Source organism: Prionailurus bengalensis, chromosome B3, assembly GCF_016509475.1.
Source record: "Prionailurus bengalensis isolate Pbe53 chromosome B3, Fcat_Pben_1.1_paternal_pri, whole genome shotgun sequence".
NCBI classification, from domain to species: Eukaryota; Metazoa; Chordata; class Mammalia; order Carnivora; family Felidae; genus Prionailurus; species Prionailurus bengalensis.
In genome coordinates this window covers 118,451,512-118,473,112 of record NC_057355.1, presented here as the reverse complement: position 1 = coordinate 118,473,112, position 21,601 = coordinate 118,451,512, and the positions used below count along the sequence as shown (strand labels likewise).

The window sequence follows — 21,601 nt, the reverse complement described above, 5'->3', positions numbered from 1 at the left end:
TCTCATACTTCTGGAGGCTCGGAGTCTAAAATCAAAGGTGTTGGCAGGGTCAGGCTTTCTCTCTGACGGCTCTAGAGGAGAATTTGTTTCGTGCTTTTCTCTCAGCTTCTGATGTTGCCAGAAACACTTGGGGATTCTTGCCTCCGTCACTCCAATCGCTGCCTCCGTCTTCTCGTGGTCTCCCTGTGTGTTTATCTTCACGTGGCATGCACTCTGTGCATGTGTGTCTGTGTCTGTTTTCTCTTGCTGTAAAGATACCAGGCATCCTGGATTAGGAGCCCACCTACTCCAGTTTGAGCTCCTCTTAACTGCCTGCATCTGAAATAGCCTTCTTTTCAAATAAAATCATATTCGGAGGTTCTGGGACGGGTATGCATTTTGGGGTGACAGTATTCAACATCTGGGTTCCCTCAACTATCCATTATTCACAATCCTCCTTCTGCATGTGGAGGCTCCACATCTGCTCCTTTCCCCCCTAGTACATGTGGTTATTGGGATCTGTTCTATTAAGAGCTTCTTGGCTCAGCTTCTTTCAATGTGTGTTTCTTGCATCACTTGGGTATTTCCAAGCATCATCCTCTTTAAGGTTCAAGATCAGATTCGAACATGTTGCTACCACTGAATGGGCTCTGGTTATAAAATAATTTTGAAAATTGGAACATCTCCAGGTGACTGGAACAATAGCTTTCCCTCGGCCCACCTCAAACGAGTAATTCATGGAACTCACAGCCCCTTTGTTTCCAACCATTGTTTTGAGATGCTTCCTTATGACATACATTTGCATCATCATTTAGCCTTTCAAGGGTATGTCACTGTGTCTCCAGCTACCTTGTGAGCCCTTTGAGGGCAGAGACCATGTCTCCTGCATCTTTGTATTCACCATAGCATTTTCACACAGCAAGTGTTCAACACTACGCGGGAATCAATAAGAAAATGTGTATAGTGATGTGAGTGATGTGTCCTTATCCTGATGGGATTTTCTAATTGCTATCTGGATGTCTTTTCTTTAATTGGTGCTCTGTGCCCACTGATTCTTACCAAATTCTTACATCCCACTGGGCAGCCCAAACCAATACAGAGCAAAGACAGGTGGCTCTCCAAGGGAGTCCATCTTTCATTCCAGCTGATCGCCCAACCTAAGAGCATGGTAGAGATCTCCCACATTGAGAACGAGAAAGCCAGGTTCAGAGGAAGCAGCCATCTACATTCAATCTCAATATATGCCAGGGAGGTGGATATTTGTATTTAGGTGTCCAGCGATCAAGAGAGGTTAGATTTCCCAAAGCCACACAGTCTGGAATCGGTACATGGGCCTGCCTGTTTCCAAAGCCTGTTCTTTTTTTCCTACTACCTTGCCTTCCACTACATTTCCCTCATTTGAGGTCCAAACTAAGATTTGGGGAAATACATAAGCCATCTTGAAAAGACTTTTGAGTCTTTAGAAAAATTACGAAACAAAGGACAGTTCCTTAAAGAGCAAATATCCAAGGATGCCATTTTAGGGCCAGGGCTATTGGAAGAGTGATGGCAATTTTATTTTATGCCCCTAGAGCAGCCTGAGGGTCCTGAGTACTCTGATGGGGAGTGGTCCAGGTATGTATTGTTCTGTGACAAGTCATCCTAAAACTCTGGCTTAAAACAGTGATTGATTATTCTTTCTCCCTGTCCCCTGGGTTGACTGGGGTTCAGCCAGGTGATTTGCACGTGGGGTCTCTCAAGTAGTTATAGCTGGAAGTTGGGGGTGGGGTCATTGAAAGGCTCAATTGGGCTGCACATTCAAGATAACTCATCACATGGCAGTTGATACTGGTTGTTGGCTAGGAGCTCAGCTGGGGCTGTTGATGACATGACCTCTTCAATGGCCTGGCATTCTCACAGCATGGCCAATGGGTTCTAAGAAGGAGTATCTCAGGAGCAAATGTTTTGAATGACTGTGATAGGAGACACGGAGCTACTTTATGACCTGTTCTCAGAATGTTACTTCTGCCACACTCTATTGGTCAAATTAGGCACCAACATCAGCCCAGGTGAAAAAGTAGGGACCTATCCCATCTTGATGTAAGAAGTGACCCATGCATAAGATGAAGAAAGGCATGGATGGGGCCATATTTGGAGGCTGGCCACCACGGAGAAGAAACTTGACTAATACCCTGGACTAATAGTTCTATCAGACTTGCTGGGCACAGGAAGCTTGGGGACAGTTGCTGCTACTCAGCAGGTCAGGCAGGCTGGTAGTGGATACTATGGCCAAGCAGGATAAACCAGTTTCCTTGTAGCTCTTCACTCATGCCCAGCAGAGAGAGAAAGCTAAACTGATGCGGAGAGAGTGAATTATGAACCACAATTCTGGCAATGCCACGTTTTTGTTAGATCCACTATCTGGTTAATGACATGACCAGAAATATTTCTGAGAGACCTCCCTGAGACACTCTCCTGATGGTATTTAGACTACAGAGTTCTCGGGGCACCTGGGTGGCTCAGTTGGTTAAGCGTCCGACTTTGGCTCAGGTCATGATCTCTCAGTTTGTGAGTTTGAGCCCCGCACTGGGATCTGTGCTGATGGCTCAGAGCCTGGAGCCTGCCTCTGATTCTGTGTCTCCCTCTCTCTCTGCCCCTCCCCCTCTTATGCTCTGTCTCTTTCTCTCTCTCTCAAAAATAAATAAACATTAAAAAAAAATTAGACTACAGGGTTCTCTCCAACTGCAACCCGGCAACTTTTGGCTGATTTTTCCTCCATGATGAGCCCTGGCTACCACTCTTTTCTTTAAACTTGATTTCTCAGAATTTCCATCAGATGGACTTGAGGTGTAGCTTGCTCATCCTTAAAAGGGTAGTCTTTAATTGCCTTCTGAATAGATGCTTTCTCATCCTTGGATTTCTAGATCTAATAGCTTGCCTGAGAAGGAAAAAGGATTAAAGCACAATTTTCTATTATTCATGCCCTATCCTACATCATCTTGCCCCTTATTTTGTTAAGTCCTGTTGCTGTCTTCCACTGGGCCGTCTGTAACCTCCACTTGGCAGAGACAGTATGCTGAACTCTGTAGAATGCAGACTTTGTCTGTCCTGGACACTGTAATGAGCCTGCCTGCAGCCCTTTGCCCAGGCCCAGTGGAAATCAAAGCCTGCCTTAGACTAACTTGAGCTCCCAAGGAGAGTCCTGCTTTCTTACCTACTGCCTTCACTCTTCCATAAGCCTCTACCCATCTTCACCCCAAAACTCCTTCCCATGAGATGTTCGGGGGGGTAGAAGCCTTTGCTGAGATTCAAGGGTCTTGAGAAGGGGGTACATATTGCACCAGCCAGCAGCAGACATTAAAAAACATCACATACTTGATATTCCTTGGATGCTGTGGTCTTAGGGCTCTTCCTGGCCCTTCACAGAGGCCTGGTCTCTCCCATCACTCTACGCTTCCCTGCTTTTCACTGTGCTTAGGTCTCCCCTCTCAGGAACAAAAAATACAACAAATACGTTCTTCTCATTGCCTTAAGTCACAAGCCCTGCCCCTTGTTGTTTGAGTCTCTGCCAACAACTCTGCCCTCAGAGCCTGATTTTATGCCCAAATGACTTATCAATGTCCTTTGCCAGAGGAGAAGGAATCCTCGGTCTGGGAGATAGGAGGGCATGTTTAAGGCACCTTGCTACATTTGAGTCTTGACAGAACTTCTTATTTGGAATTGAGCACACAGTAAGTTCTCAATTCATATTTATTGAATTAAGCTGAAACTGAGAAAAAAATGACCTTTGATTATTCTACGGGTTATCTTAAGGCTTTGTGTCATGAGCAGGAACCATCTCTAGGCTGAAGCAGGAGGTTGGCACTGATCCCAGACTCTGTGCTTCTCCAAAGGTAGGTTCCTAACCACTGCCTGCATCTATCTGAGTGGGTAGGAATGTCCTGCTGGGATAAGAAAGGGCCTCACAGCTTCCTTTTGTTTTCACTTGTATCTAAATCACTTGACTCTGCTTGAATGTACACAGAATGCCTTAGGTGTCTTAGGCATTCTGATTAGAGTAGAAACCTAAGCGATAAGACCAGAACCAGAGTACTAGTTGTAGGAGCAGATAGCATTCCCTTGGGGACAAAGTGCTGACAGGGTGGGATAAACTAACAGGTCAGGTGACCACCACTTCCCCGAATGATCACATACTTTGTTGCTGTCTTTACAGAAAGAAGGGGGAAATCCCAGTGTCCTTATGGTGAATTATGCTCCCCAATTCCCAAATACCAATGAAATGATCAGAGAAATAGTCACTCCTTCATCTGTCTTCCATCCAACTTCTGTGTTTTGGATGCCTACTATGTGTCAGACATAGTCCTAGTTAAGTCCTAACTAGAAAGAGAACCAGGGGGAGGATGTGGTGGAGAAGAGCTGGATGGATGGGGTGATCACTCGGGGTGACTGATCACAGAAGACCTTTCTGATGAAGGGACACCCATGCTGACTGAGAAGTGAAACCAGCCATGAGAGGTTCTGAGGAAGTGGTCCAGGCAGAAGGGACAGGCAAGAGTCTGGAGTTGAGTAAAATATAATTAAAAAGAAAACAAACAAATCCGCAGTATGTAGAGGCACAGACGTTGGCTATCAGCGGGTGATAAAACTGAGGAATTTTTGGAAGGTATGAAGCAGATGGACTGAACTGGTGTCACCTGATTGGGAACCACTTACGATGCCAGGGCCATCTGAAAAGAAATTAGCTACATCCCCAACAGACGCCTGGGAAACCCCCAAGCTCTGAGCAGCAGGACTGGAAGCAGAGGCAGCTGGTGGGCACTGGCCAGGGGACTTAGGGAAGACACTCAGAAATATGGAACAAAGGGTCCCTATGGAGGAGAGGGTCTCCTCAGCACATGGGGAGTATTTCCTGGTCGGGTCTTAATATGGGTAACAAAACCAGAGAGTAGTGCCTCTGTAATTGAGGGGCGAAGAGCTAAGAATAGAGGGAAAAAGCATCTCAGCAAAGCAGGGAGACTTCTAAAGACACTCCTGCTTTCCCCCTACTTTTCATTGGCTTCTGCAATCTAACCGGATTGTTCCCTAAGACCCCTCAGCAGAAGGGAGAAGAGTGGACCTACTGGGAACACCATGGAGAGGAAACTGCAGAATTTCAGAAACGCCATCAGGATCTGAGACAGAGCGGAGCACCTGGCTTGTGCAGATGTCACGCTAAGGGAAATTGGAGCTTTACCACCCGTGTCGCTCTGAGAGGGGACCCGGTCTTTCAGTCTGCTCTTGGCCCACATGGCCAGGGCTCAGAGGGGTCCGTGGTGACTGACCTACGGCTCCTCACTAACACTCTCAGGTGAAGCCCTATAGTCATGTGAACTGCTCAGAGGAGAGCCTGCAGGGGGTGGGTGGGGCGGGGGGGGGGGGTGGAGCGAGGTGGGGACTCTGAAAACCACACGGGAAGTTCTCAAACTGCTGGGCCACAGAATCGTCTAGAACACTTGCTAAAAATAAACCCAGAACCACCCTGGGGCATCTGTCTTCTTAATGAGCATTCCAGGTGCTTCTGCTATACCCTGTGCTTTGAGAACCACCGACCCCACAGCTGCCGAGGAAGTCCTCACCAGCTACTATCTGGTCTGTCTGGATCAGGGCTACACTTTAGAATCACTCGGACACATTAAAAACAAACAACAAACCAATGCCCCACTGCCGGAAATTAATTGGGTTCGGGAGGGGATTGGGCAATGTGGTTTTTGTTTGTTTGTTTTGTTTTGTTTTGAAACAAACTCTCCAGGTGTTTTTACTATATGGCCAGAGTTGATAGGCAACTCTGGTTTTCACTTAGGAAAACCAGCAGTCCCCCAAATTTCTGGGTATATGAAAAGACAGACTGATCTGCTCTGAACAGTTAGAGTCACAGTGATGGATTGTGTGATAAATAACACCCCCCCCCCCCCCGCCGTGAAACAGACTAAGTGTCAGAAATAGAGGGGAAGTATGAAACCAACCAACCAACCAACCAACCATCCAACCAACAAAACAAAACCCAAACCAGTATCACACCCTCAGGGGGATTTAAGAGGATAAATATCAAAAGAATAGAATAGGTATTAAGAAACAGGAGTCCAAGAAGTATTAAGAATTCTTGGAAATGGAAAGCATGATCGTCAACTAGCTCTCCCAAGACTCAGGAGGAAAAGACAAACTCATTAAAGTATAAAACCACAGAACGGACACCCTGAAAACCAAACTGGTGGCTCTGAAGAGTAATTCAAGGAATTCTACCCTTGAACATAGACTAGAAAGACTACAGGATGGGAGTTGTAGAAGGGAAAAAATAAAGAGATATGGCTGCCCCATCTCAGAGGCTCAGAATTTCTACAAAAGGATTTCCTGGAAAGAGAGGATAGGACAGAAAAGAGAGTAGTGATTAAAAAATAAATAAATAAAAGGAGAGAAAATACCTTGAGTTAAAAAAAGACTAGAAGAGATTAGAATTAGAATTTCTGGCAGTGGATCAGATTAGAAGGGATGACCTAGGGCACGTCAGAACTATTAGAAAGAAGATACTCAACTACAAACTACTTTTCTTTTAACGCTGACAGAGAAATAAATGTCAGTCACAAAATGTTTGTTTACAATGTATCAGGTTAAGACACCTATCAAGAAGAATGGGATTTGGAAGAGGCAAAGGGAAATTTATTTTTTTTTAATTAAAAAAAATTAATTTTTATTTTTGAGAGAGAGATAGAGCATGAGTGGGGGGGGGGGAGGCGGCCAGAGAGAGAGGAGACACAGAATCCAAAGCAGGTTCTTGGTTCTGAGCTGTCAGAACAGAGCCCAAAGCAGGGCTCGAACCCACGAACCCTGAGATCATGACCTGACCCGAAGCCAGACCCTTAACCGACTGAACCACCCAGGCGCCCCTTCTATTTTTTACTTTACACACTTTAATGTTATTTGTATGAATTGATGCCATTTTTAATTAAAAATTTAAAAGTAAATATGACTGGAGTAGAAACTAGAGTGACAAAAGCTAACACAAAATTTGATTCATAAAGCAAAAATCAGGGAAGAGGAAAAGAAACAAAAAGAACAAGATCCAGAAAGCATAAAATATCAGGTAAAAGATCAAATATATATGATCCAAGTAAATGTAATCATTTGATATCCCAATGTCCAAAGCAAAACACAGAGACAAGTGAGCACAGAACCCAAAACAGTCAAGTCACAAGAGGAAAATGAATACCAAATGACCATGAGACAGGATTCGCAAAGAAATGAAAAAGCAATGAGATTTTTATTTTAGCTTAACACACTTGCAAAGGTGACAAAGATTGATAATGCCTGGGATGGTGAGGAGGTGGGAAGTGGACACTTTTAAGCTCTGGGCATGGGAAAGGTTTGTTAGAATTTTGCTCCAGAGGAATTCGGCTGCGTGAACTAAAACCAAAATATATCTTCCGGTCCTAGCAGTTTCACTCCTGGAAATTTATCCTAAAGTAATAATTGGACTTGTGTGTGAGGATGTTCCTTGCATCGTTGTTTACAGCAGCAAAAAAAAAAAAAAAAAAAAAAAAAAGATAATAACTTTAATATTTATGACCTAGGGGTTGGTTAAATACATTACACTCTACTCATACAAGGACGCACTCACTATGTAGTTATTAAAGAGTATAAGGTGGAGTTATATGCATTTACAGAGAAAGATCACCATGATATATTCATTTAAAAATTATGGGACAATGTACATGTAATGAATCCATTTATGCAAAAGAATATGATACTGTATATACATAAAAATCTAAATCAAAGGTTTTAGACCCTAAATCAAAGGTTTCCAAACTTCCTGAGTCCATGGCACTTTTAGTGTGTCAGCAACTTTTTCACGGTGCCCCTGGGCCAAACAAAAAAAAGTACGTAACAGCTTTGTTTATTAAACAGTCAGGTCCAAAGGACTTAATATATATTTATGTCCTAAAAACTTAGTAGCTGTAAAGTACCTATACATTGAAAGAAAAAATAATGTTTTCTTAAATAACCACAATTCTTAAATAGCCACAATGTGTGCCTGATGGACACTGCACGTTATCTCAAACTCTGGAATCCGACTGGACCCCACCATACTCATTTTCTGTTCCATTTTGGTTTTTTGCAAAGTACTTGCTTTTTATCGTAGCAACTGCCCTGACAACCCAGATTTGCAAAGATACGACAGCGCTGAAAGGAATGTAATGTGAAATGTTGGAAATGGCGAAGTACCTTCAGTTGGTGCTTTATGCAGCATCTGACACAAGTCAAACGCCACAGCGCTTCCCTCAAAGATCCAGAATATCCCGGGCTAACCCTGTGAATTCCCTGCCATGGCGCAGTTTGGGAACCACGGCATCAGACTATAAACAAAGACTCTTTCTGGACAATGCGATTGGATTGGAGGGAGAGAGAATTTTCTTCGTTATGCACATCTGAATAGTTGGGGCTTTTTATAATAAGCAAAATATGAAAGTAATAAGAGACTTTTGTTACTTTTTTGTAAGGTTTTTTTTTTCATTTCAAGAAAAGAAGGCGGAAAAAGGGCAAGAGTGAAAGCGAATGAGGGAGATGCAAAGAAATGAAAAATGAAATAAAAAGTCTGCTAGCCGAGGGGCGGAGGCTGCACAGGCACCCCCACACCGAACGTGTGCGTGTTTCCCTCTGTGATTGTGACGCTGGTCCAAGTCCCTCCGGGCTTCGGCTCCTCGGCTGTTAAAGTACAGGCACCAGCCTCCCTCACGGGCAGAGGGTTACTTCCGGTTACTCCTGAAGAGCAGAGCGATGAAAACCACAGCTCTCGAGCTGGGTTCTAACCCTAACTCTGCTACCCGCTCGCTGTGGGTCCTCGAGCAAGTTCATGAACTCCTCTGTGCCTCAGTTTCCTCATCTGTTCAATGATGAGAATAATAATGTTCACCGGTCGTGGGGACTCCACGTGGGACACTTACTCAGTGGCCAGGGTCAAGTAGGCGCTACCTATTATTATTAGTGTTGTTTCTGCACATACATAAACAAATTGGCCCACAGAATTTTTTTCCCTCCAGCAATGAGAACTAGGAAATGTGAAGGACTGTCCCTGTTATCATGGCATCCAAAGGGTCAGAGAAAGGTCAGAGGAAGCCACTAAAGGGTCAGAGAAAGGTCAGAGGAAGCCACTTAAGGGTCAGAGAAAGGTCAGAGGAAGCCACTAAAGGGTCAGAGAAAGGTCAGAGGAAGCCACTAAAGGGTCAGAGAAAGGTCAGAGGAAGCCACTAAAGGGTCAGAGAAAGGTCAGAGGAAGCCACTAAAGGGTCAGAGAAAGGTCAGAGGAAGCCACTAAGGATCCACGTACAAACCAAAGGTATAGGGGGGTAGAACCATGTCTGAGCTTAACGTAGTCAGGAGGTAACTTGAGGGGTTTCTGTTCTAGTGATAAAAAGCGTCAAATTAAGGTAGGAAATAATGTAATTTCACCATCTCATGAATTTTCCCCCACATCTCTTTCTTTCTCGAACATTGAAACATTTTTTTTTTTTTTTTTTTACCTCATCTCTATGTCCCATAAAGTGATATCGTCGCTGATCCAGGGATTGGACGGCTCGGCCGGCGTGATCAATGGATCGTATTCCACATACTGTTCTGTGTAAGCAATTAAGCTGCAGGAGGGAAGCAAAGCAAAGTACGCCACTGTTTTCCATAAAAACTTGCATTTTTACACAAACGTTGTAACTGTCTTTATAGGATTCCAAGTTAAAGGGAAAATGACAAATCGAGCTGTTTCTATTTATGCTTGTTCTCTTCTCATGAGGAACGTATTGTTTTTTGCATTCCTGCTGTCGTACGTACACATTTTATATCTTTTCCCCACGTTACTCTTTACCTGGACCCTGGTGCACCCCTCGCTGGTGGCGCTAGCCTGACTGATACACAGGTCTAAACCTGCGTGTGTATCACCCTCTCACGGAGACTAGGGATCTCGGGGCATCTGGGTCACACCAAGGACACTCAAATCCGTCCAGGCTGCCAGTCAAGGGTTCCCAACTGGGAGACTTCCATACGACAAAGACTAAAATCCTGATGGACCATAAGGAGGTAATGCATTATAAGCATTATATCCACAAAGCAGCTTAGTTTTTCCGGTTATACTGTAAACGGCCACGTTATCTTTTCGAATGAAATTTTCATTGCATCAAAAGGCATGTGGTTAAAACAATAAAATAGTACAAAATGATTTCACACACACAACAACACACACTGTCTGCTCACAGAGACCTCTGCTTTCTACCCTTCTGTTTCCTTTAGCATTTACCTGTGTATTTCTAAATTGTGTTTTTATAGTTGTTCTTGATTGTCAATTTTTTTATTTAAAACTTTTTTTAAGTTTATTTATTTTTTTAGAGAGATACAGAGACATCATGAGCGAGGGAGGGGCAGAGAGAGAGAGAGGGAGAAGAGAGAGAATCCTAAGTAGGCTCTGCACCGTCAGCACAGAGCCCGACGCGGGGCTCGAACTCTCGAAACTGTGAGATCATGACCTGAGCTGAAACCGAGAATCAGGTGCGTCACTGACTGAGCCACCCAGCTGCCCCTTGATTATCAATTTTAGATGAGGATTCAACTCTCTTCGCCAGTCCCCGACTCCCCCCACCTCTTCCTCCCATGATCCTCCTAAGAGACGTATAATAATTTTTGTGAAATCAATCGTCAGTGTCCACATTATTAAACTAGATATAAATTGTTCCCTGCTAAGTAGAATACCACCCTTTCCAAATGTTGTAACAAATCTATAAAACACCTAGCAACAAATTTTCCACGTATATTTTGTTTATTTATTTTGAAAGAGAGAGAGAGTGACAATGAGTGGGGGAGGAGCAGAGAGAGAGGGGGGACAGAAGATCTGAAGCAGCTTCTATGCTGACAGCAGAGATCCCGACGTGGGGCTCAGACTCACAAACCATGAGATCGTGACCTGAGCCGAAGTCAGACACTCAACCGACTGAGCCACCCAGGTGCCCCCAGTTTTCCCACATCTTAAACACCTTAGCCAATTCTTGTTCAGTTCTGTCTCCCCGTCTCCCGGAGGTCCTCTCTCCAAAGTCTGGAGTCCTCTTTCTCCAGTCTGGACTGTTTGCTCTACACACTCGATGTAAAATCACCCTCCTGGGACGTCCCTGACTTCTGTCTGCGCTTTGCTTCCTGGACTTTACGTCCGTCTACTGGTTTTACTCTCTGGTTGTGCTGAGATACTCCTTTAGTGGTTTCCTAAGAAAGGATGCAGAGAAGCTAACTATTTCAAGTCCTGGCAGGTCTAAAAATATTTTTATTTTATCTTTGTACTTGGCAGATAGTGCTGGACCTAGAACCCCAGGTTAAAAATCATTTTCCTTCAGAATTCTGAAGGCGTTGCTCTACTGTGTTTTTGGCATCCAGTGTTACTGCTGAGAAGTGTAGATCCAGTTTGATTCTTGTTCTTTTGCTTAGTTCCTTTCCTCTCTGGAAACAGCATCTTCTCTTTATTGCTACAGTGCCCTGAAATTTCACCCTGGCTTTTGCTGGTGTTTTTTATTTACTGTGCTTGGTACCACGTGCAATGGATAAAAAAAATATTTCCCAGAAGTCTTATTTCTTTGTTAATTTCATACCCTCATTTCTTCTGTTTCCTCTTTCTATAATTCTCTCTAGTTGAATATTGGACCTTCTGGATTGATAATCTAATTTTCCTAAATTTGCCCTGCCGTTTTTCATCTTTTTGTCTTTTTAGTTTGATGGTTCTTTCCATCTTGTTATTTATTTACTTTTTAAAAATTTGGGCTATCACTTTCTTTTTTCTTTTTTCTTTTTATATTTATTATTTTTGAGAGACAGAGAGAGACAGAGCACTAGTCAGGGAGGGATAGAGAGAGAGGGAAACACAGTATCCAAAGCAGGCTCCAGGCTCTAATCTGTCAGCACAGAGCCCGACGTGGGGCTCAAACTCACAAACCACGAGATCATGACCTGAGCTGGAGTTGGACGCTTAACTGACTGAGCCACCCAGGCGCCCCTGGTCTATCACTTTCTTAAGCTTCCAGAGCTCACTTTTATTTATCACAGGATCTAGTTTTTGATTTATGCATAAAATATTCTGATATCTGACATTAATATTTCTGAGGATATTAATTATGTATTTTTATTTTCTGTTTCTTGAATAGTTTTTGGTTCCTCCAAGTCCGTTTTGCTCTTTGTTTGCCTCATACTCCCTCACATTGGGGTTTCCCTTGAGTGTCTGGAAAATCTCTGGGCATCCACTTGTGTTTAAGAGTGAGATACTAAAACCTGCTTGGAGGCTCAGTGTGTGTGTGGATAGGGCTTCGTTGACAGATCACGGGGCAGCTCACCAGTCTTTTCACTAGAGCTCCCAATGAGGGATTTGGGGCCTTTTCTTTGGGGACATTGATTTTTCTCTAGAGCAACGGTGAGTAAACATTTTCTGTAAGACAAAGCAAATATTTTAGGTTTTACAGGCCAGATGGGTCCATTACAACTCCTCAGCTCTTCTGTTGCAGTAAAAAGCAGTCATCGATAATTCAGGAACGAATGCATGTGACCGTATTCCAATAAAACTTTATTTGTGAAAACAGTAGCGTGCAGTAGATGTGGCCCACAGGTTGTAGTTTTCTAATCTTTTGCCTGTGGGTGTATACTTCTGGCTCCTGGAGGGTGAAGAACCAGGCAGAGGACGGTTGGAGGGTTCCACTGTTCAGTATGTAGATCTTCCATTAATTCACTTGTTTTCAGTGGGCCCTTTACGATGTGATGTGCCTGAATTCTGAGCTGATGTGATTCAATTTCTTTAGAGAGTAAGCTGCCCATCTCCTGTGGTGGTAGCAAGTGGGAGAGATGGTCTCCTAGTGGGGCAGGGATCTAGGGATCCAAAGATCCAGAGACAGGCTTTACCCATTTCTCTGGGTGAGCCCCATGCTTCATTTTTTCCTTCCATGGTCTCCGGTGACTTCAAGAGCCAAGACCAGACTTGTAGGGCAATCGGGTTCACTTTGTTATAATACTCACACTCTGAACACATAGGTTATAATGTTCTTCACTCTGTCCCCAGCCACCTTCTTTTTTTTTTTTTTTAGTAAATTTTGGAATATTTCAGGAATACAGAAAGGTCTTCTAACTAGCCAATTACAAGCGAGCTGTTGAAGGGATCTTTGTTAAGTTCGCCATGGTACGCAATGGCCTTGTGGAGCACTCAGGACCATTGGATAAAAAATGGAAAAGCATTTCAAAAGAATCTTCTAAATCTTCTGCAAATGTAGGTTATGTGATTGCAACCAGCATGTGCAGTGGAGGCACGTTGTCCTTGTAGGAGTACAAGGTAGGCCTTGTGCCCAGGCAAGCCTTCATCCTAAGGCCCTAGGGCGGCACTGTGGCAGGAAAGGTCACACTACAAGTCGGTGCTGTGACAGCTCCACAGGGAGTTGTCCCTTGGTCCCCTGAGCTAGTTCCTTTCTTTCTGAAAGAGATGGGTTGCACATTAAGGTACATATTAGTTTCCCGGGGCTGCTGTAACAAATGCCCACAAACTTGGTGGCTTGAAATGACAGGAGTCTTTCTTACTTCTGGAGTTTAGAAGTCTGCAGTCAAGGTATCAGCAAGTCCATGCTCCCTCTGGAGGCTCAAGAGGAGTAATCCTTCCTTGCCTCTTTGAGTGGTTCCAGGCACTCCTTGGCTTGTGGACGTCTAACTCCAATCTCTGCCTCTGTCCTCACATGACTTTTCCTCTGTGTCTGGGTCTTCTCCCCTTCTCTTCCTTACTTGTCCTTGGGTTTAGGGCCCACTGGGATAATCCAGGATGATTTCATCTCCAGATCCTTAATTTACATTTGCAAAGGCTCGTCCCACATAAGTCATGTTCACGGCTTCCGTGGATGAGGACTTGCACATACCCTTTTGGGGGCCACTATTCAACCCACTGCAGGGAACATGAAGGAATCTAGGCATGAGGATGGAAAGGGCACACTTGGCCACCTGACTCCTTCACACCAGCAGCTGGTAACCTCGGTCCTGTTTGAGGGACAACGGTCCATGTGAGATGTGTCTGAGTCATGATGAGGCATCGGGGGCTTTCCTGATTATGACATATTTGGGCATCCACAGCATTCTCAGAATTTGAGATGGTGGGTGTAGTCTATGGGCCTCTCTTCAGCGGTGACCCCTTTGCCCTCCCAGCATGTCTGCCCCCTGGCCTTTTCAATGACCTCAGCCTCTGGTGGCCCTGATCTCAAATCAAAGACAACTACCTGAGCAGCCCAAGATAAAGGTGGTGGTTGTGGGGGGGACTTCTAACTAGCTAATTACAAGTTTTGGGGGATTTTATTTTTAAACCAGAAATGGATTTCCCTCAAGTAACACATAGGGATGGAAAAACAAAATTTCCTCCCCTCCCTTCCTTACTCTTGCTCTGATTTCTGTGAGACAGGGTGGAGGTTTTACCAGCCACCTCTCTAGCTTGTTTTATTTGACTGTCCACATGGCCACACCTATGACCTGCGAAGGCAGGTCGAAGGGGACGTGTCACACCTAGGTTCCCAGATGAAGCTCAGCAGAAGTGCCTGGGGCCAGGAGAAGCAAGGGAGGCTCAGGAGAGGCTGGGGTGAGAATTCTGAGGACCTAGGCACTTGTGGAGCCTGACTGTTGGTGGCCTGTTATTGCAGGAAGGCTGTCTGCTGACCAGCCTGAGGCAGTGGGACCCCACAAGGCCAGAGAGCAGCCAGGAGAAAAGCGAGAGGTAATGAAACACAGGCCCACAGTCAAGTCTCTTTTAGGGAAATCTGGGGATATCTTCAGAGTGTGGAGGAGAGGTGGTGAGATTTAACGGTGATGTTGGTTCAAGAGAAGTGGTTGAGAGCCCAAGGAGGGATGTGTAACCACTCAAGTTAAGAGCACGAGACACGACTATGTAACAGGCATTAAGTGTGAATGAAGTTGGGGGCACCAGGGTGGCTCAGTCGGTTAAGGGCCCAACTTCAGCTCAGGTCTGGATCTCACGGTTCATGAGTTCGGGCCCTGCATTGGGGTCTCTGCTGTCAGCATGGAGCCTGATTCAGATCCCCTGTCCCCCTCTCTCTCTGCCCCTCCCCTGCTCTCTCTCTCTCTCTCAAAATCAAACATTTTATTAAAAAAGTGTGAATGAAGTTGTTCCAAGGGCCTAGCCCCACACTGTGCCTTCTCAGAGCACAGGGTTTGAACAGGACCCTGGATATAAGTGGAAGAACACGAGAAGAGAGGGGTAAGAACTTCCTACAGAAATGCCCGGACAATCTGCACCGAGGCCAGAGAGCTCAGATCCGCACGATCACTTAATCAGTTCCCCAGCCCCAGTGATGGGCAGCATTGGCCAGCAGGGGAATTTGTCGTATTAGAAGAGGAACGGCTGTTTTGTTAAATTATAGCTGCATAAATAAAATCGGCCGGAAGCTTTGTAAAGAGAACCGTAAAAGTTGGTCATGTGCATTTTAAACGTTATATTATATTGGTAGAAGTGGGATGTACTGATTGAATCATCAGAATTAGACAGAATTAGACAGGGCTCTACGAGGACCTTCTGATCAGTGAGAGACTCAGAAATTTTTAAAGGCACTTTAGAAAGGAAGATCTTGAGATTCTAAGAGAAAGGGAGAGATTGGATGGTATATGAATTTCTAACAGTTGCTGTAACAAACTGCTACATACTTAGTGGCTTAAAAAAAGCACAAATGTGGGGTTTCTGGGTGGCTCAGTCTATTGAGTGTCTGACTCCTGATTTGGGTTCGGGTCATGATCTGAAGGTTTGTGAGATTGAGCCCCACGTCAGGCCCTGTACTGACAGTGCGGAGCCTGCTTGGGATTCTCTCTCTATCCCCCTCTCTCTGCTTCTCCCCCACTCATGCTTTCTCTCTCAAAATAAATGAACTAAAAAGATAAAAATAAAGCGCAAATGTATTCTCTTATACTTCTAAGGATCGGAAGTCTGAAATGGACATTGCTGGGCTAAAATTAAGGTGTCAGCAGGACCATGTTCCTTCTGGAGGCTTGAGGAGAGAATCCATTTCCTTGCCTTTTCCCCCTGGTAGGGGCGTCCCACACTCCTTGACTCCTGGTCCCCTTCCCTCTTCAAATCCAGCAATGCCTGGCCAAGGCTGGCTCACGTTGTATCACTCTGACACTGACCCTTCTGCTTCCGTTGTCTACAACAAGGGCTATTACACCGGCCCCCCTGGATAATCCAGGGTAATCCCCTTATGTTAGGTCAACTGATTAGTCACCTTAATTTCATCTGCAAACGTAATCCCCCTTTGCCATGTAACCTAACATAGTTACAGGTTTTGGGGATTAGGACGTGGCCATCTTTGAGGAACCATTATTCTGTCTTCCACAGGCGTAATTTGAGAGGAACTTGTGCAGAAGGTTGAAAATGAAGTCATCTAACAGAGGGTGTGGTGGTAGGTAAACGGTGTATCTGAGGCTTGCGTGGACTTTTTAGGAATGGCACCAACGTGTTTTATGGCGCTGTCACTGATACAACCTATGCAAATAAACTCCGCGTTCATGAATCTATGCTTGCTCGCTTGTCCCGTTTGCCATCATGGCTGCATGGGAGACAGGAGAGAGCAAAGTGCCTTCTCTTGGAGGTTCCTGTGAGCGGCTTTGGCTCTTAGTAGTCTGTTGCCTTAACTCCTCTCCTAGCTCTTGTGGGGGTTGATCCTTCTCAGGGAGAGTGGCAAAGAGGGTTAACTCCATCATTGCGGTGGCAGAGGATGGAGAGGAGGTGGGAGAACACCCCACACCAGGAAGAGACGGAAGAGGGTCTCTTCCCTATGCTTCTCAACACCACGAGACTGGCCAGAAACAGCCCAAGGAGTGCGTGCGAGCAAGCACTGCTCATCTGGTCGCTGCTGCCTCTCATCCGGGTCGGACGTGCCTTATGCTTAGGAGCTAATTCTCCTAAAGTGAGATACAGCAGAAAGAAACAAAGGGTTGGCTACACAGGATAAAAACTGAGCTTCACGCAGAGAGAATAAAAGGCCTCAGGATCTGCACGTAGGTCATGCAACGTCATTTCTCAGGTGTGAAAAGAGGTACAAATGGAGGCAGAAGTGGCTTCCAGGAATGCAGTGAGTGGACTTGGTTGTGTTGACCCTTGTGCTGTGCCTCTTGGGGTGTGAGTAAAGGAGCTGGGAATCCTGGGTGGTGAGAAGCCCTCCAGAATGGGCAAACTAGCACAGAAGACATCTCTGGGGTCTTGCTCAGTTCTCCTCACCTCCTGGAAATTGCACCCCAACGTGCGCCCAGCGCTGCGTTAGGGGGTTCCATGTACTAACAAACCCTGCTCCTGGCTACGGTTGATCTGTCCAGGAATGGACACCTTGCTGACCGACGCTGGGTTAATCCTTCTCCAGCTTCCGCGGTAGAAACCACAGTTACAAAGTTCAGGGGCTGGAGGCAGTGCTGTTTCTGAACACTGTCTGTGATGAAAGAGGAGGAGGCCAATGTGGAAAGTGGAACAGGACAAGAGACGAAGAAGGGGTCTCGGGAGTGTTCAAGGCCCTGGTTGCAGCTACTCTAGAGCCTAGTGGCATTGCCGGCCTTCCCAGAGCTCAACTCTGCAGCTCCTCCTTGTATTCCGTGGGTCAGCACCTGCTCCTTTTAGCTGAACTGGGTTCAAGCTGGGGTTCTATTGCCTGACAACAGAGCAATACAACCGAAATATAGGATGAAGGCGATGGGAATGTGAAGGGGAGTTCACGGAGGCAGCCCTTTGTAGCGTTAGCCAGAGAGGCTTCCTCTCCCCCGAACGTGCACTTCCTTGCAGCGCACAGATAAGATACCAGAGTATCGTGGAGACACATGAAGACCATGAAACGGGTGAGCAGGCAACGAGGGAGGTCGCAGTGGTTGATACGAAGTACTATTTGGGTCTGAAGTCATTATCAGTGACTACAGGAAGATTTGAGATAGGACAGGAAAAGCACAGAGAGAGAACAGAGAGGCATGGAAAGAGCTTTGCAGACAGCTGGCACGTAATAGCACACAGGCAACGATGTCCACAGATTGCTGGGTGTGGGTGGCACCAAAGCAGAATTGGTGGCATCGAACAGACTACATTGTGTCCCCCACCCCCCGATTTCACATGTTAAAGCTTTACCCCTGCAATGTGACTGTCTTTAAGGAGATAATTAAGATTAAGGTCATGGGGTGGGGCCCTGATTTGGTAGAACTTTCTTCCTAAAGAGAGGAAGAGACACCGGAGTTCTCTCTCCTCTGCGTGTGTGCGCACAGAGGAAAGGCCATGTGAGGACACAGCAAGGAGGGGGCTGTCTGCAAGCCAGGAAGAGAGGCTCCACCAGGAACCAGCCTTGCTGGCACCTTGACCATGGACTTCAGACCTCTATAAACCCATATACTCAGTCTGTGGTATTTTGTTATGGCTACCTGAGCTGACTCATACGGGAGGAAATGGAAAAAATAAAATAAATACAGGAAATCCAGAGGAAGTCCATTAGGACAATTACTTCTCATTGAGCCGTTTTAATATCCTTGTCCCCTTATCTCTGCCTCCAGTATATGGTGTTGTTATTTTCAAATGCCAAATTCTCACATCGTTAGAAGGTGCTGACACACCAGCCATTAGCAAACGTGCTATCCACCGTCATCAGGTGCTTTGAACTGGTTCTTGGGTGAAATATGGGGCTGGCTGATTTATCCCCATATGCCTTTCCATTTTCTTGTAGAAAGCAGCAGAAATTCACCAACTAGCCACTAAGGGTAGAGCCCATGGTTAGTCGTTCAGTCAACATTATTCAGCGCCTACTAGTGCTGTGAAATAGTGAACAGCTTCCTGGATCACAGGATGATGCTCACACTGATCTAATAGCAAAGTTACGGCTTCTAACTACTTTAACCAATCATGGTTATTACATATACATACATACGTGCATGTGTGTGTGTGTGCACGCGTACATAGGGGGCTTATATATATGACATATACATGTTCTATGTATTACAGTTGACTCTTAAACAACATGGGGGTTAGGGGCATTAAACACCCGTGCAAGTCAAAAATCCATGCAATTCTGGACTCCTCCAAAACTGAACTACTAATAGCCTACTGTTGACCAAAGCCTCACTGATAACATAAACAATGCATATTTGTATATGTATTATGTACTGTATTCTTAAATAAAGTAAGCTAGAGAAAAGAAAATGTTATTAAAAAATATATTTATTTTAAGAGAGAGAGAGAGAGAAAGGGGAGGAGCAGAGAGAGAGAGAGAGAGGAAGAGAGAGAATCTCAAGTAGGCTCTGCACCATCAATGCAGAGCCCGATGTGGGGCTCGATCCCACGAACTGTGAGATCATGACCTGAGCTGAAATCAAGAGTTGGACACTCAACTGACTGAGCCACCCAGGTGCCCCAGAAAAGAAAACGTTACTAAGAAACTCATAAGGATGAGAAAAGACTTTGACAGTACTGTACTACATTTATTGAAAAAAATTCTTGTATAAGGAGATCAAACTCCTGTTGTTCAAGGGGTCAACTGTATATATATATATATATATATATATATATATATATATATGTATATAGCTGTTATTAATATAGATTGCTAATGAGGTTCTCCTTTTGATAAACCTAGAGAGGAGAGAAATAACAAAAGCAAATTTGGCCAACTTTTAGTCCAACCACTTAAAAAAAAACCTGAGAGAAAAGTTTTAGAATTCATCCTTTCTCCCTTAACAAAAAAATAAAGACATAATTTTGCCCTATATTGTATAGAATATAACAAAAAAGATAAGACAGGTGAGTTGGGGGAAGAAGAGATGCCGTCTGTAATGGGTAGAGGGGTGCCTGGAAGGGATCCCCAGAATGATGCACAGATATGGAGTGTGGTTCACAGAGCAGGTAGGAGAGAAGATGGATCCACCGAGTCCAGGGAGATAGGCAGTGAGGGATGGCCAGCAGCTCTGGGACAAGAAGGCACAGAGTGGAAAGCATGATGGGACAGTGACCATCATTCCTATTTTCCAGATCTCGCCCTGGTGATCATGTTGCCTCTGATCTTTTTTTTTTCCCTGTCACCTAAGGTGGGCTGGGAGAAAGGAAAAGCAAGGATTCGCAGGGTGTCTGGAATCACACAAAAGCAAAGTTGTAATGACCTCTTTGGCCCCTTTTTTCCTTCCCTGAAACAGTCATTAGACATTAAGTTCATGGACTTCTATCACCCTAGCAGGTTTTTAAAACCCCTCAGCCAGCCCCTTGCTGTCTTATCTCATTTCATTAATTACATTTCATGATCATGGAGGGTCGGGAGGCAGAGAAGGAACCAGCATCCAATTTCAGAGAGCAGCCACGATCCCGAGATGGGCAAGCAAGATGATGGTAGAAAATCAATCCAGCAGTCAGCTGTGCTGCACAAATGGCTCCCAGGGATAGGGCAAGGACAGCCAAGCACACAAGCAGATACAAGACGAGACAAGTCGCTCTCTCCGTGTGGGGCAGGGTGGTGTGGTTCCTGCAGTGCCTGGCCAAGCTCAGTGCCACTGTGAGTGAGGGGACGTCTCTGGGGGAAACCCTAAGAAACACAGACAACTTGGAGTTAAAATGTATGGAGTTTTGCATTCCCAGATCGGTTTGTCAAGTGCCGGCCGTAAGGCTTGGGTGAATAAAATAGGGGCTCCCTTGAGGATTCTGGCAAAGGACAGGAAGACCTCATTTACTTGGCACCTTCAACCACTGAGGGATCATAGGTGAGATATGTGACCAAAAGGGGCTCTGAGCAGAGTCTACAATGACACAAACCCTGTTCCTCAAGGCTCATCACCCGAATTCGGGAGAGCCCATCTCTCAGAAAAGACTCTTTACTCCTGCTTTAGAATCAAGGCTAAGGAGCTTGGTCATTTGGTTTCCTGGTATGGTAGATCAATTTAAGAAGAGTCTTATTTCTCCAGCCCTTGAATTTGGGCCGGGCTTGTGACATGTGGTAGCCAGGAAAACATAGCAGAAGTGACAGAGTGCCAGTTCCAAGCCTCAAGAGGCTTCGCTTGCTTCCGCTCTCTCTTACGGAACCCTGCTATTCCCATGTGAACAAGGTCAAAGTAGCTGGAGGATGAGAGAACCCATGAAGGAGAGCCCGGTTGTCCCAGCTGAGGTCATCCTAAACCAGCTGAAGCCGAACATCTGAGAGCCCAGCCAAGGTCACAGAGCTGCCTACCCAGTCCACGGCCGCACACAGACACAAGCGCGAGCCCAACAGGGCCAGCTGGCGCATGAACACGTGAGCAGTAGTAAATGCCTGTTGTCTGAAGCCACTAGGTTTTGAGGTTGGGTTGTCCCTCAGCGATATCTGACTGAAACACCTGGTCTGCTACAGATTGTTGACCGGACACAAGAAAACAAACCAACAGCGAAAAAGCAGAAACAGAGACTCAAAGGATGTAATGGACTGGGGCTGTTTAGAAAAAGGGGAGCACTTTGTGGCACATCATAAGACCTTGATCACTGGTGGTTTTAAACCACAGTGTAGAAGTCATCCAGGAAAGTTCACTGAAATATAGTGTCCTTTCTTTCAATGTTTTATTTATTTTTGAGAGAGAGAGAGAGAGAGAGAGTGCA

The 21,601-nt window shown here is 45.3% G+C and overlaps 1 protein-coding gene across 6 annotated transcripts in view; it reads right to left on the bottom strand.

Moving 5' to 3' along the window:
• RGS6 (regulator of G protein signaling 6) overlaps nucleotides 1-21,601 on the bottom strand; it is a 565,374-nt gene that overhangs the window by 51,068 nt on the left and 492,705 nt on the right. For all 6 annotated transcript variants that reach the window (XM_043556509.1, XM_043556506.1, XM_043556510.1 and 3 more), the window contains exon 13: nucleotides 9,510-9,620. In XM_043556509.1, coding sequence (XP_043412444.1) covers nucleotides 9,510-9,620 — 111 coding nt within the window. The remainder of the gene's footprint in view (nucleotides 1-9,509; nucleotides 9,621-21,601) is intronic.